The 15,710-nt window shown below is 39.1% G+C and overlaps 1 protein-coding gene and 1 long non-coding RNA gene across 13 annotated transcripts in view; one reads left to right on the forward strand and one right to left on the reverse strand.

The window, feature by feature from the left end:
- Window positions 1-15,710, reverse strand: part of EPB41 (erythrocyte membrane protein band 4.1) — a 210,797-nt gene that overhangs the window by 62,876 nt on the left and 132,211 nt on the right. For 6 of the 11 annotated variants that reach the window (XM_029571504.1, XM_029571509.1, XM_029571508.1 and 3 more), the window contains exons 12-15: window positions 13,615-13,722; window positions 10,207-10,329; window positions 9,325-9,447; window positions 1,689-1,900 (exon numbers count right to left, since the gene is read on the reverse strand). In XM_029571504.1, the coding sequence (XP_029427364.1) occupies window positions 1,689-1,900; window positions 9,325-9,447; window positions 10,207-10,329; window positions 13,615-13,722 (566 nt within the window). The remainder of the gene's footprint in view (window positions 1-1,688; window positions 1,901-9,324; window positions 9,448-10,206; window positions 10,330-13,614; window positions 13,723-15,710) is intronic. The other 5 variants (XM_029571512.1, XM_029571511.1, XM_029571510.1 and 2 more) reach the window with 2 other exon arrangements.
- LOC115073237 overlaps window positions 1,819-15,710 on the forward strand; it is a 52,099-nt gene continuing 38,207 nt past the window's right edge. For both annotated transcript variants that reach the window (XR_003851953.1, XR_003851954.1), the window contains exons 1-2: window positions 1,819-1,923; window positions 2,162-2,228. This is a non-coding gene — a long non-coding RNA (uncharacterized LOC115073237). The remainder of the gene's footprint in view (window positions 1,924-2,161; window positions 2,229-15,710) is intronic.

Below are 15,710 nucleotides of genomic sequence, written 5' to 3' on the forward strand. Positions count from 1 at the left end.
GTGCTCTCCCTGGAAAGGAGATCGATACACAGAACTCAAATAAACTTGAATAAAAATGTCATGCTTTGTACAGGAACTTTATCAGAAACAAGAAAAAGATCAGAGAATGGCAGATGACTGACACGTGCCCTGAATGAGCTAAACCACTGGAGAAGATGGGGTCGGAACAAAAGGAGAAATCTGAAGTGTTAGAGGACAGAAGAACAGATGGGCTTCAATGTCTCAAGAATTATCCACGTATTATACTATATTTCATGTTAGGTTATTTTTGGAGGTTCTGATATCTTGCTGTTTTGTAATTTAATCTGTACAATGTAAGCCCACTTTGAGCATATGATTATGAACTGACGCAAGTAATAAATATGAATGAATAAACAAATTAAAACATAATGAATGTACTCTATAGTCTTCAGTGTCTCATAACTCTCTTCTTAGGAAGATTAATATTCTGGGTGCTTCTAGTTAAAATCTATTTTTGTAAAACTATCTTCGATCAGTATTTTTCTCTCAAAATGTCAACCCAGATTAAAAGAAAAATTCAATATCGAATTTCATTACGAATGTAGTGATTTATTTCTAAATCATCAAAAAATATTAACTCAGGACAGTGGTTTTAAGACCAGACTGTAACCCAAAAACTACCTGGATTTAGCAAATTGCTGCATCATATGCTTGGAATAGACTTCCTGAGCTGGTGCATCATGCTCTCTCTTGCCTTATTTAAATCCAGCCTAAAAAAACACCTTTTTGAAGCTGCTTTGAAATCTAAAACCCTGATTATCCCACTTACAGCCTCAATTTTAAACATTGATTTAATAAATGAAATTCCCAAAGTCTCTTTTGACCTATATGTTTGTCTTGATTAAACTAAGCTCTACCGAGCAGGAACTGTCTCATATGTTTCTGTACTGAGCTGCATATGTCAAATAGCCCTACAGAAGTGTTAAATAGTAGTAGCAGTAGTTTTCTTTAACCTAAAGAGTGCATGCAGAAAATTAATCTCTACTCTGTGGGAACTGTGAGGCCTTGCTAGTATACACACCAACATCTGATTATAAAAACCTTTAGTTGAGCCCAAGAAATAAAACATTACTATCAATTCTTATTCCAAAGCATTCCTACAATGTTGTAAAAGGAAAACAAGCTGCACAAAACATTGTAATAGAACATTAAATAAAAAGGAATAAACAGAGCCACCCTTTAACAGGTCTGAGCTGGAGTGAAGACAATATTAATTTAAATGACTTACATAGAAACATAGAAATGACGGAAGAAGACCAAACGGCCCATCCAGTCTGCCCAGCAAGTTTCGCCCTTTTTTTTTTCTCATACTTATGTTACTCTTGGCTCTTAGTAACCTTTTGGTTCTATCTTCCTTCCACCCCCACCATTAATGTAGAGAGCAGTGATGGAGCTGCATCTATGTAAAATATCTAGCTTAATTAGTTAGGGGTAGGTAACTGCCGCAATGAGCAAGCTACACCCATGCTTATTTGTTTACCCAGACTTCTAAGATGAGTTCACACTTAATGTCTCTTAATACAAAAATCATAAAGGACGGCGCTCATCTTTAACAGGCTTGCTGTAATGAAACTGTTCTTAATCGGGATATTTCATGCAGCTGGTGCTCATGTTCAGAGGCTGCTGATTAACCACCTTTACTTAACTAACACTTTGGCCCAGCATACCTTCACTTCTTCCACTGGCTCTGGCTTGGATCTTTCTGGTGGTTTTTCTTCACGTTTCACCTCTGCTTTCACAGTTTCTTTCATTGTCTTGTGGCTTGACGCATTTTTGCGAGTGGCAGGAGCAGAGTGACTTGGCTCGATCACATGACTCTGAGAAATGGCCGGTGCAGAAATAGGTCGTGGGCTTCGGTTAGGAGTCACAACCACTGCAGCTGAAGAGCAGAGATCAAGGCAGGTAATTCAGACTATAACATAAAAACATTTCTAGGTACCCAAGACCTCATTCCTAACTTTATTCTGCTCTCGTTATTTCAAGTGAATGCTAATAGTGTTGTGAATACGCAAAATTGTCTCAGACTTGGCTACAAATTCCAAGTCAAACTAATTTACGAGAAATACAGGCATAGCTAGAATATTATTTGCTTAGAAAATCTAAGACATGTTAAATCAAAATCAATATTTCCAATCTCTAGATACCGTCCGACAGTTAAAAGCAAGTATCCACACTGCAAAGCAATCCACACCAAACTACATGTAAAGGTGAGTAATCCAACTGGTGTTATTGTGCAACACAACTCTAAAATTTCATTCAGGACCTGAATTTAAGCATGAAAAAGTGGTACTGGAATGGTTTTTATTCCTGTGGTTCAGGCTGTGGCTATCACCTAATGAGGCACTCAAACATTTTTCCCCTACTGCTTTGTAGTCTACGTATTGTCTTTTAAGATCCCTTATCCCCTTTAATGGGTAGTCACTTGCTGATGACTCTTTTGCAACACCAGTTGGCAGGTCCTACAATAAAAATCAAACTGAGGCTTTTGGTGGCATTATGCAGCTGCATAACAGCTTGGAAACATGCTCTGAAAAGGGTCCCTAGGAAGGTCCACTAAACTCAAAATATATTTCCTTATATAACCCAGAGGTATGTCATCAAACAGACAGCAAAAAGAAAAAAAAAACCGAGATTAATTATCAAAGTAGGAAAACTGGCGCAGCAGTCATTTTCAATGTATAGACAACTGTGAACTATGGGCTCCTATGTACTAAAGAGCATTACTGTTAATGCATATTACCTAATGCCCATGCAGAATGCACATTAGCAATACCATGTATTAATGTTCACGTGCAAAAGACCTACTTGAAAAACTAATATGGTCATGGCCTCCTTAGGTGTTTATACTGGATGTACTATCTAACGTGAATAACTAAGAGGCTTAATGCAGTTTCAAGATCACAGCATGTGCGCTCTCCACCTCTAAGCATCTATTTAGCAGTGGCAGTCTGACTCTTCCTCTGCACAACTAATCATGTGCCGTCCCTTCAACTGTACCTTCCTCTGTGCTGTGCGGGCCGATGCATACTAATGACAACACCTATTCCTTCCCGCAGCGATAGACGTCATCTGAAAGGGAACCCCCCCCCAAAGCAGAAGGCCCCCCCCCTCAAGGATAGCACTAACCCCCATTCGCTTCCAAGTGATGGGGAGGGGGCTGTGAATGCTACTTATGCAGTAACTTGGCCCCCCCCAACCCATATTAATCTGAGGAGAACTCCTCACAGACCTGGAAACTGAACTCAGGTCTGCTGCATGGCAGTGCGCAGTGCTGCTAATGAGCCATTGGGGACGGATATTCTTCTTAATGTGTTACAGAGCTAAATGCCTTACTGAACTAGGTTCCAAAAAAAATGTATCTGAAATGGATCAAAAAAAAAAAAAAAAGTTGCTCCTATTTCAAAACAAAATGATTTGCCTTTATTTTGTTGTATATAACAAAATATTTCAGTGAAATACTTATCTGTTTGAAAGTAATTTTGGAAATTTGAACTGAACATAGGGAAGCACATAGTTTAGGCAAAAAAAATAAAAAATAAAAAGTAGCACTTATACCCATATGTCTAGATCCTGTTCTCTGGGAATAAATACATGAAGCAATGTAATTAACCCACCTAGAAAAAAAAAACCTGAAAGGAGTTTATAATTCTGACTGCTGGACTAGGCTCTACTAAATTTGTGCCAGCACATGTCAAATACGTGCTGTGCAGTTTGCTGTAAGGAAACCAGCTAATTACAACTATAGGATATGGGCCTAAGTCAGTGAGGAGTGAAAGCCATAGGAATGGCTCACATACAATACATGTGTGGTCACCAGCTACAAAGGAAAGTGCAGATAATAAGAGATGATCGATGTCTTCCTACAAGCTATGGGAAGATAGTACAGAAGGAGAACAAACATTTGGACATGAAAGAAAGAATGAATGATTAGGTGCAGGTGGTCTAGGGAAAGGAAGCCAGGCCAGAGTGATGTATTTAGAAATGATCAATACTTGGCAAAGGTAACCAGAAAAAAAATATATAAAAGCCCTGTAAGATTGTGACATAGGCAAGGATGAGCTTAAGGGCTTCTAATAATTTGCAGAGTCTACGCTTATCCTTCCCAGACACTTCTATTGTAATTGGCTATCATTTATTTAGTATATTAAACATTTTCCTAAATTTATAAAATATCTCTGAATCTTGTGTCTGGTATATGGGGGCTAAAACCATAAAGGAGCATCTGCAAAGGTTAAGAGTTTAGATCAGGCATGGACGTTGTTTAAAAATACCATTTTGGAAGCTCAGTACAAATGTATTCCATGCATTAAAAAAAAAAAAGGTGGAAGTCTAAACGACTACCAGCATGATTAAAAGGTAAGGTGAGAGGCTATAATAGCTAAAAGAACATCTTTCAAGAAATGGAAAAGGGATTCAAATGAAGAAAAACAAGAAACAGCATAAGCACTAGCAAGTTACATACAAAGCATTGATGAGGAAGGCAAAGACAGAATTTGAAAAGAAGCTTGCCATGGAAGCAAAAACTCATAATAAAAACCTTTTCAAGTACATTCAAGGTAAAAAGCCAGAGAGAGAGAGAGAGTCAGTTGGACCATTAGATGATCAAGGGGTAAAAGGAGTACTTAGGGATGCCAAAACCAAAAGCAGAGAGACTAAATTAATTCACTGCTTCACATTCACTGAAGAAGATGTAAGAGAGATACCCATGCCAGAAATGATATTCAAAGGTGATGATTCAGAGGAGGTGAAACAAATCTCAGTGAACCTCGAAGACGTACTAAGGCAAACTGACAAACTAAGGAGTAGCAAATCATCTGGACCAGAAGGTATACATCCCAGAGTGCTGAAAGAACTAAGAAATTAATTGCAGACCTACTAATGGAAATTTGTAAACTATCATTAACATTGTCTATGGTACCTGAAGATCGAAGGGTTGCCAATGTAATGCCATTTTTTAAGAAGGGATCAAAGGACGATCCAGGAAACTACAGACCAGCGAGTCTGACTTCTGTGCCAGGCGATATGGTAGAAACTATCATAGAGAACACAACTGCTGAACAGGATTGGTTTAATGGCCCCCGAAATGTGGAATTCAGTGCCACTAATCATCAGGTTGGAAGGGAACCATGCAACTTTTACAAGGAAAGTGAAAGGATGGCTATTCCCCAGTTCAGATGGCTGAGATCACTGCTATGGGGAAAGGGGAAGTGGTTGTCATATGGCTTTTAGTTTGTTTGTCTTTCCAGGAGTATGGTCGCTCAGTTTCATTGTTTCATGATGCTGTATTAGTGATTTTAGTGTTCATTATATTTTAACTGTGATTTGTTGTTTACTGTTGTAAACCGTTGTGGCCAGTCTGCTACTGAGTGAACAGTATATAAAAATCTGAAATAAATAAAATAATGGAACAAAGCTAACATGGATTTAGCCAAGGGAAGTCTTGCCTCACCAATTTGCGACATTCTTTTGAGGGGTAAATATACAAGTGGATAAAGGCAAGCCAGTTGATACAGTGTACACAGTTGAACTGATCATGACACGGTCAAGCGCCATCAATGCCCTGGGTGCAGCATTGTTTGATGCCATTGATGTGATTCATTATCGCTGAGTGAGAGAGTGCTATGGGCCCTATAAGGTGTTGTCACCATGGTGGGCATGGTCAGATGCTGCAGGACATAACCGCAGAGCACCAGGGGCATCGCTGGTCACCATGGACTTCGCTGCTGCCGTTCCATGAGGGAAACAGCGGTGAACCATTCCCAGTGCAATTTTCAAGGCCTGTGTTCATCCTCTTGGAGTGTTATCATGTACTGGGGGTACCATGGGGGCGACATTGTAGAATGCCACCCACCAGAATGCCATAATCAGAGCCCCAGTGGTACTGGGGATCCACTGTCATACTATTCCTATCCACTCCATTTGGAGTTAGTGGGACAGTGGAGCACAGCATGTGTGGTCGGGTACAGCGGGGCATCTACTCCAAGTGTCTCGGTGCTGGTAGGGGCATTCTTCCTTTCTGTGCATTACACAGCCATGCTAGGGTTCTGCCATCATCACATCAAGTTATCAGCCTCTTCGTCTGTTTTGTAACTGGCGAGGAAAACGCCATCACACACACAGAGATTGCTTTTTGGCAGTGAGCTGCCATCGACTCTTAACGGGTGTGCCATGGGTTTCTATCCACAAGCATGGTGGGTGGGTTCTTAGGTGCGCCAACATCCGTAGAATGGAATACTACTGTATGAGTACTGTCAGCGTGCTTTTACAGCGGAGGGCACTATTCTTCTAGTTGCTCTCTAGTAAATGGGTATGTCTGTGTTTCCCTTGTGGAGAGAACAACAGGACTGACTTAAGACTGTGTTCCTGGTTGAACCCCTGTGGGAGTGGATACCAAGAGAGTAGTGTCAGGAGTCTTCTTCTTCAGAAGATGAATGTCTTTCGAACCCTCTCATGTTAGAAATTATCTTTGTGGGGAAGCCCCTGGGACGCCATTTCTTGTAGGTTTATCACTGAACTGGAGCCTCGATTCTTTTTGAATCAGTGCATCTCCTTGAAGGCCAGGACCAGGGGACAGCAGCAGCGGTCATTGCACATGGCTCTCACAACCACATAGCGCTACAGAAAAAAAATAAAAAAAAGAGACTGAGGGACTCTGCCTAGGGGGTAAGGGTAATAACTACAGCTGCACATGCTCAGCAGGGCATGTCAGAAAATTCTAGAATCTTTGAGGTCAAAGTTCCGGTCCGGGCTTCATCCAATGATGTCACCTATGTGTGAGGACTACCATCCTGCTTGTCTTTTGAGAATATTTTTTTATTCAATGCATAATTAAGCTCTGGAATTCGTTGCCAGGGGATTTAGTGAAAGTTATTAGTGTGGTTGCGTTTAAAAACGGTTTGGATAACTTCCTGGAAGAAGTGTCCATAAACAATTATTTAGGTGGAGTTGCAGAAATCCACTGCTTATTCTTGGGATACACAACTTGGAATCTTTTTACCCCTTGGGATCCTGCCAGGTACTCGTGACCTGGATTGGCCACTGTTGGAAACAGGATACTGGGCTTGATGGACCCTTGGTCTGACCCAGTATGGCAAGTCTTATGGTCTTATGTAGATGATATATTATTTGTGTGTAATTAAATTTGTATAACTGAAATGAATGCATGAACAGATCTGTGCAACACCCAGATAGATGTATAAGGCCTATTGACAAAGAAATTAAGAACAAAACCTGGAAAGTACCTAATCAATTTTCTGCATGGTGGCCAAGAAATATGTTTAAAAAAAATTAACTGATTTTGAAAAACTCAGTAACCTATAAATTCTGGACAGAACAGTGCAAATCTAGTTCAAAGCTGACCTTGAAGTTAACTAAAAAGGCCTAGGGAGCCAACCATAGATCGTGCTGTATTGGTAGCCAGGCCTTGTCAAAGCGGGTCCTCAGTTTTATCACATTGTTTATATACTTTAAAGTGGGACTCTTATCTCTGACTCTAACAAACAGAGGGATCCATGGGATTTTCATAGGTGTTTATGTTCCAAAACAATGCCAAAATACAAAAGTAGCATCTGATACAAACATAAAACAAACAAATCATAATTCAGTTTATAAGTGCATCTCCTCTAGTTTGACACTATGCCAATAAAATAAAGACATAACCTTTTCCCAAGATATGGCAGAGATTTTCAAAACATTTACCTAGAGACCATGAATGTGAATGTCAGGTAAATGTAATATGACCACAAATAGTTCATACATTTCAAGCTACTACCTTCCACAGCAGGGGTCCTCAATCCAGTCCTCAGGACACACCCAGCCAGTCAGGTTTTCAGGATATCCATAGAGAGTATGCATATGAGAGATTTGCATACAATGGAGGCAGTCACATGCATATTCATTGTGGATATCCTGAAAATCTGACTGCCTAGATGTGTCTCGAGGTCTGGGTTGAGAACCTCTGGTCTAAGCAATGGGACTTGTTCAGGCATTTAATTCACTCTACAATAACTCTAATATTCCTTACGAGAGAATTAAGAGCTCATATCCTAAAATAAATTTAAAATGCATGTTAAAATGATCAGATAGAATTACTATCTTCAAATAACCAGTAATTAGAATCTAGAACAATTCCCTTTGGCTATTAAAACAATGGTTTACAAAATTTGAGAAATTGTGCATGGTTATTTTGCTGAGGTGTAGAGAAACAAGCTTAAGATTAGCATTACTGCATGGATAAGCTAACGCACAGGATACCATCACTTTCTCCTTCTCTGTTTTTATTTATTTATTTATTTATTTATTAAGGCTTTTATATACCGAATTTCTTGATACAAATCAAATCAATTCGGTTTACAATGAACTAAGTAGAATATACAATTAACCAATCAACAAGAGATACAGAGCATACAGTTACATTATAACAAGGAAGCCTTAACTTGGAGTAGGAAAATAAAGAAGGGGTGAACGGAGAATAAATATATAAAGTGCAATAAAATAGAATAAATACTATATACAGTGGAGGGGGCTAGGAGCCAACCCAATGAAAACATTGTTGGCTTCACCTCAAAGTTTTTAAGACCATATGTGGCTAAAACAAGTAATGCATGCATTAAAAAGCAATCACTCATAGTTACAGCAGTTAACACATCACAATTTAGCATTGCTGTAACAGGCAAGCATGCCTTTTTGGTCTGTCTCACATTCTTTCAAAGACGTACATGTATTGAAATACAGCTCATGGGAAAAGCAAAACTTTAGAATTAAAAAAGTGTAGTATTCTGATGCAATTGCTTTTATATGTTTATGCTGCATAAACATTCTATGCAGTTAAGACATATGTGAGGCAATTTTAACAGGTAAAACAAAAGAGTAAAACATGATTTAGTTATAACTAAAGCACACACAGATTCTGCTTGTCTCACGTCCTAGGACGCCAAATAATAATATAAGGAGTATGTAATGCATGCAGAGAAAAAACTTCAAGCTTTGCAAAAAAATCAAAAGGATTGCTATGAGACAATAGTGGCTTTCAAATTTCACAAAGAAAGAAAGCACAACAGAATACTGCAAATGGGTCCAAAGTCTTCTTGCAAAACCAACAGACCAGCATCTGGCCATTATGGCAAATAAAACGTATATCACTAATACTAAAAGTTTAAATCACATAACAATTGAGCTAACACTGAGTGCAAAAAAAACAAAGATCAGAACTTGGGAAATTGTGTGTGGTTATTCCGAGAAGATATGGAGAAGCAAGCTTAAGGGAAGCCAGCCACACTGCAGAAGCAGCCATCACAGCTATACCTGGCCATCTGGGGGCTGGTGCCACAAATACTTGTTGGGGTTCTGGCTCTGTAAAGGCCACCTCTTTCCTCTCCATCTCCTCCTCCGCGAGTTTCATCTCAATGTTTTCAAAACTACGTGTGGCTAAAAACAAGGTATGCATTAAAATGCCACCTCCCTGGTTGCTCTGAATACTTAATCATAATTATTATAGCGGAGGCTATCAGAATTTAGCAAAGCTATAGTAGGAAAACTCATCTTCTTGGTCTGTCCCATTATCCTTACAAAGACCTACATGTATCGCAGCACAGCACAAAGGAACAACAAACTTCTAAAAATTATTACTCTGATGCAATTGCTTTTGTAGGTCATACTTTGTTACTGCTGCATTAAAACTATGCAGCTAATATGTAAAATCTATTTGCGGTGGGACTGATTTAACATGAAAAAAAAAAACCCAAAACATGTTCTAACTATAATCAAAGCAAACTAGCACTAACATATTATACACCTTATAAATGCTTCTTGCCTTTTCCTATGAAACCACAAAATTACATTATAAGGAATATGTAATAGACTTATAGAAAGAAAAAATTGTAACATAATCTTCTAAAGAAAATGGTGACTATGACAAACTTTTAATTACTTTAAACTTGTAATTACTAAGAAAGAAGATAAAACTACAAGTACCAGAATGCAATATGATAAATTATTACAAATGGATCCAAAGTCTCCTTACAACACTGATGGGTCAGTGCTCATGATAATAATTAACACTAGCCCTTATGGCTAATAAGAAAGATCAGAACCTGGAAAATTCTTGTGGCTAGTCTGAGAATGTATGGAGAAGCAAGCTTAAGGGAAGTCAAGCACACTGCAGGAAGTAAGTCATCACAGCTGTACCTGGCCATCTGGGCATTTGTTCCACCATTACTGATTTTGGTTCTGCCTCTATAAAGGCCACCTCTTTTCTCGCCATCTCCTCCACTACGGGTTTCATTTCAATGTTTTCAAAACTATGCATGACTGAAAACAAGTGCAATCTGTTAAAAAGCCACCTCTCAGCAAATGACCACCATTACAACACTGAACACAGCTGAATCTTTACTCCACATTTCACCAGTGGTTTGTGCAGGTCTTAGCTATAGAATTCCTATAATTCCAATGTAAAGCCCAAGTTATATGCTGCCTAGATTCATACGGTAAATTATAATTTTAATAGCTACATGACATAGGTATTTATGGATGTCTATAAAGAAAAGTTACTTACCTGAAGCCAGTTCACCCACCACACAAGTGGGTCACATGACTGCACATGGTGCCGAGTGGATCAAGCTGTCTGGAAAAGATTAGAAGTGACTTCCCGCAACACAGCTTCTCTTAGTTCCAGTCTAGCCAAGATACCCCTAGAAAAGGCCATGTCCAATCTACTATCTTAACAGCAGACTGCGTTCAGACACTAATGTGATGCAATTGTGTAGACTGAATTCTATGTCACAACCTTACAAATCTGAACAGAGGCAGGTGTTAAATTGACAACCAATGTCATTATGGCCATATCATAATGGGCCTTCACAGGCCCCTGTAAGATCAATCCTAACCGATTGTAACAAAAGATGATGTCGTTTTCTACTCAATTATAATTGGTGTATTTTGTCATGACAATACCAGGTCAAAACAAGCGAAACGCTGAGTGAAATTTCTATAGGCTTCAGTCTGATCCAGTCAAAAGGCAGAAACTCTCTTAAAATCCAAAGTATGAAGAGCTGCTTCAACCTCCTGGACATATGGCCTGGGAAAAATGATGACAGAACAACTGACAAAGTTGAAAGAACTTGGGATGCCTGTGGAGCACAATTCTATGATGATAAAATCTGGTTTAAGGTGGATAAGTCATTAGGTCCTGGAGCTTATTGACTCTGTGAGCTCAAGGGAGCTCCATTACCTTCAAGGTCAGATACTTGAGCTCAAAAGTTCAAAAGCTGAAAAGGGACTTTCATCAACTGAATTAAATTATATTTATATCCCACAATATTTATTTTTTATTTGTCGAGTTTTATATACCGTCATTCGGTTTCGCCATCACAACGGTTTACAAAGTTTCGAGGTTTAACAGAGTTTTCAAAAGGTTCGTTCAAATGGTTAACATAGATATTGTAATTTTACATAGATATTGTTTTATAAACTTAGTTTATACAGTAGGAGTCTTGATGGCAGACTAATTGAAGTACTCCTACATGAATCTGATAAAAGCTGAACAGAAATAAGGTCTATTGAAAACCAACTGCACTAAAGCGTATTCTGAGTTCATTTTGAACTCTGAGAGATGTAAAAGGCAACCAAGCAATTTGTTTTGTGCTTTCATACCAAAACCATAAGGCAGAAGAACTTGACATACTTCATAAAAAAAAACAAAAACCAAGAGATCAAATTACAGACCATGGAAGTTATGGGCTAAATGTTTGGGTGCAGTAATGATTTCTGGTTTTGTATGATTTTGTTTGGGGAATACTCCAACTTTATTATTTTCCTGAGGAACAGCTTTTGCAGAATCGAAAAACAAATCCGTCAAGACCTGATGATTGCTGTCTTGGATCTTGGCATGAGTCTTTGGCATCTTTACTCAGAGTTGAATGGGCAGATTGAGACGTGTCTCGACTCTTGGGCCTATCCTTGGAGTAAGAAGTCAAAAAGGCTGAGGACTTCTTTGGTTAGGCCTGGCCACTAGCATGGCTGTGGTTGGCTGTCTGAGTCATGCATTGAGCCTTTGAGATAAACTTCTTGGAGATGTGCTCAAGTTACCCCAGAAGGAAAACATAAGCATGTTCTTCCAGGAACAAAATACTTTGGATAACATTCTGAGCCAACAATATTATGGAAATTCTTTAAAAAATGCAACACACTTTGCAATAGTCAATGATGGACATCTTCTGTGGCATTTGGGAAGAACATGAAGCCACTGGCCTGATTGCTTGACATAAGAAACTAACAACAATGTAAAATCAAAAGAAGAAAACACCTCCCTTCAGAGAAGAAATCCCTGCAAGATGAATATAAACAATTGGAGACCTCTCTGACTTTTGCTTCATACTAAAAATCAGTGGTAGGAGGGGCTGTCGAATTGGGAGAATGCTGAAAAAGAAAAGAAAACTTTAAAAAAGGTCCAAAAACGTGACTAGGGAACTAAGCGTATAAAAAAAAAAAATTTCTGAGGACAAGAGAAGAAGTGTGAAATGTTGAAGGGAAATCACAGAGCAAGTGGGAAAACATCTGACTGACCTGGCAAAAAATGGGAAGTGAGAAAAGCTGCGGAGTTGTCACAGTGCAGAAGTCCCCCCCCCCCTTCCCCCTCCTCCTCTTTTCCAGATAGCTCAGGAATTTTGTTACGCTCAGCACCATGTATAGTCAAGAGACCCATTTATGTGACTCGGTGAAGGTGGCTTTACTTACAAAACACAATTCACGTTAGATGAAAGAATAACTAGATTAACAAGGTTCAGATATTATTTCCACACTGGCATTGACATATTACACAATTTTTTTAACCATGTCTATGCTAGAGTGCCGAGAACCGGTGTATCTGGGTTTTTTTTCCTGTCCTGAACAACTTTAGCATCATACTTGTACAATATATGTCTCCCTCATGAAGATATTTAATTCTGATGCCCTGGTATTTGTGTGTGCTCTTAAGAGCCTAAGTAAGCATCAGAAATTTTACACTTTTTCACTAACATTTAATTCCATGAAATTTATAACCATTGCACATTTGTATTTCTTAAAGGTTTATCCTCACATGGCAGAGCCTCAGACATTGTTCTCTGCATTTTCCTATTTATTTTCTCATAATCCTTCCTATACAGAGGCCAACATTAACAGCTGCCTCCTGAGCCACTTCTAGCAGGTCTTACCATATGATCATACAGATTTCCTAACTCCTCCAACCAGATGTGACTTTAGCAGTAGTAACATTCTTGGTCAGTCTGAGGATCACCAAGGAAAAAACTGTGCTTTAAGCCTGAGCATTATTTGAACTGAGGACGATCCCAAAGATCCTGTTAATGTTCAGCAGCAAGAACTGTATAGTTACAACTTTCTAACATAAAAAAAGAGTCCTTTGAGAAAAGTAAAATTAAATATTCAGCCATTTTGAAACTGGAAGACTAGCTGCACACCACAAAGACAGGAAACAAAGAAAGCCAAGAGTCAGCCAAACAATTACAAAAGGTTCGGTAACTGAATAAAAGCCATCTCAGCTGAACAGAATAAGGAGGCAGAGGACTGCAGCAGAAGCCAAAGCTCTCAAAGCGATACCTGGCTGATTGGGGAATTGTTCCTCATTCTTTGACTCTGGGACCTCAACCATCACCACTTCATCCTCATCATCAGGTCTGAACTCAATTTTGTGAGGCATAGGTTTAGCTGAAGAAATTGTGCAGATATTAACAGGCTGCTCAGTACATACGTAACAAGTCTGTGTAAGCTTGAACTTAGACTGTAGCGTTTTTATGAACTATGACAGCCGGTAAGGCCCACCTAAACCTGACCAATTTTATTTCTGATACAATGCTATAGGCTCCAGTAGATTTTTTACTTTCCCTTCACATTTTACAACTACTATTACTAATCCTCCTAGCACTACTGAGCCTATGCAATGCTGTACAAGGTTGATAAGTATTCAGATTTAAGTGCCTGCCTCAAAGAGCTTACAATCTAAAGCCCTGAAAGCATTTACATGCTTAAAATTGGATTTTACACATGTAAATGAACTTTACTCTAAGTGGGCTTTTGAAAATTGCTACAATATGTGCCACTGAACTGTCCATAGGATTCACTTGCGTAAGTGCACTTTACTAGAGTAAATGACTTTTAAAAATTACAACAATGGTATGCTGCATTTACGAACTTAACTCCTTTGAAAATTACCTCCACTGTGGGTATCTGAGTCAACGGAAGATACAATGACTTGCTCAAAGTCACACAGTCAATGGTAGATATGAAATTTGAACCCTGGCCTTCCTGGTTCTCAGCCCTTTCCATTAATCCCCTAGACTACTGTCTTCCAATTTTTCACAACTAAGAATCCTCTGCATTCATCTTATGCTGTCGTGAATTCTATTACCATTAAATTTAGACTAGCCCTCATGTTTTGAAGCAAGCAGTTGGGTTTACTTTCAATAGAAGAAAGCTTGACAGCATGGTTCAGTCTTCAAGTTTATGGTGCAGTCCTGTTTCCTTTCCAGATTTTATGCTATTGCTTTCTGGCACTTTTTGGAAAGACAAAAGCGGTTGGAGATAGGAGTCTACATACCAGGATCTGCTTGAACTCTAAACTACTTTGTAAAGGCAACATGTTTTCCATTTAATCTAGGGAGAATTAGTGTAGTACATACAGAAAATGACAAGAATAAGCAGGAAGTTAAAGAACTTTACTTTTATTTAAATCCTTCTACACCACTATATACCATTCTTACATGTTTAGTTTTGGTCACTTTCACCTTCCCAGTTACTGCTCATTAAACTCAGGTTGTTCTCACCGCTCATGAAATCTGACAATAACACTAGCCCACGGCCAGAAAATGTCATGAGCATGGAAAATAAACCTTGAGCTCTCCCATTCAGTTTTTCAGCAAATGAACTACAAAAATTCTAATTATAAAACTGAATAGATAATACTCAAAAGCCAAAGAGGAATGGAAAGCAGATTTATTTACCTGTAGTAGGTGTTCTCCAGCAGAATGTCGGGCCTCACAAGTGGGTGACATCAACCGATTGCACTTGGTCCGAAACTTTTAAATCATAATTTCTAGAAATTTTTTTTTTAGCGTGCCTCACTGGGTAGGTGCAACATGCCACTATACCAAGGATCAGTCTTGTTCCTTAGCATTGTAAGAAGCCAGCTCCAAGGGGAAGCAGGCAGGTTTTGTGAGGACTTCCATCCCGCTGTCCTCACAGACACCTATTACAGATAAGCAACTCTGCTTTCTGTGGGGACAAGCAGGATGACCGTCCTCATACGTGGGGAATATCTAGCTACAGACTGCCCTGAACGAAAAAAGGGATATAAACTATAAAGTGCCAACAAGCACCACAAACTATTTTTTGTTGGCAACAAGCCTTTTTTTCCCCTTTTTATATCTCTTACCTATGAGGGGAGGCCTGGAACAAAAACAACGGGCCCTAGGAGGGAGTGGAGTTGGATTTTACACCCCAAACAGATTTCACAGTATAGACGGGCCAAACCTACTGTTGTATCAGGAATCCCTGTCCAAACGCAGCGTGAATAGCTCAGACAGAATTAGCCTTGACGTGACCCACCAAATTCAGTCCCGCCTGGGTATAACTGAAGGAGAGCGAGTGACCTGATGTTGGAATGACACAACATGCCATGATCCTGAGTGTTGGGAACT

This window comes from Rhinatrema bivittatum, chromosome 11 (assembly GCF_901001135.1).
Source record: "Rhinatrema bivittatum chromosome 11, aRhiBiv1.1, whole genome shotgun sequence".
Classification (NCBI taxonomy): domain Eukaryota; kingdom Metazoa; phylum Chordata; class Amphibia; order Gymnophiona; family Rhinatrematidae; genus Rhinatrema; species Rhinatrema bivittatum.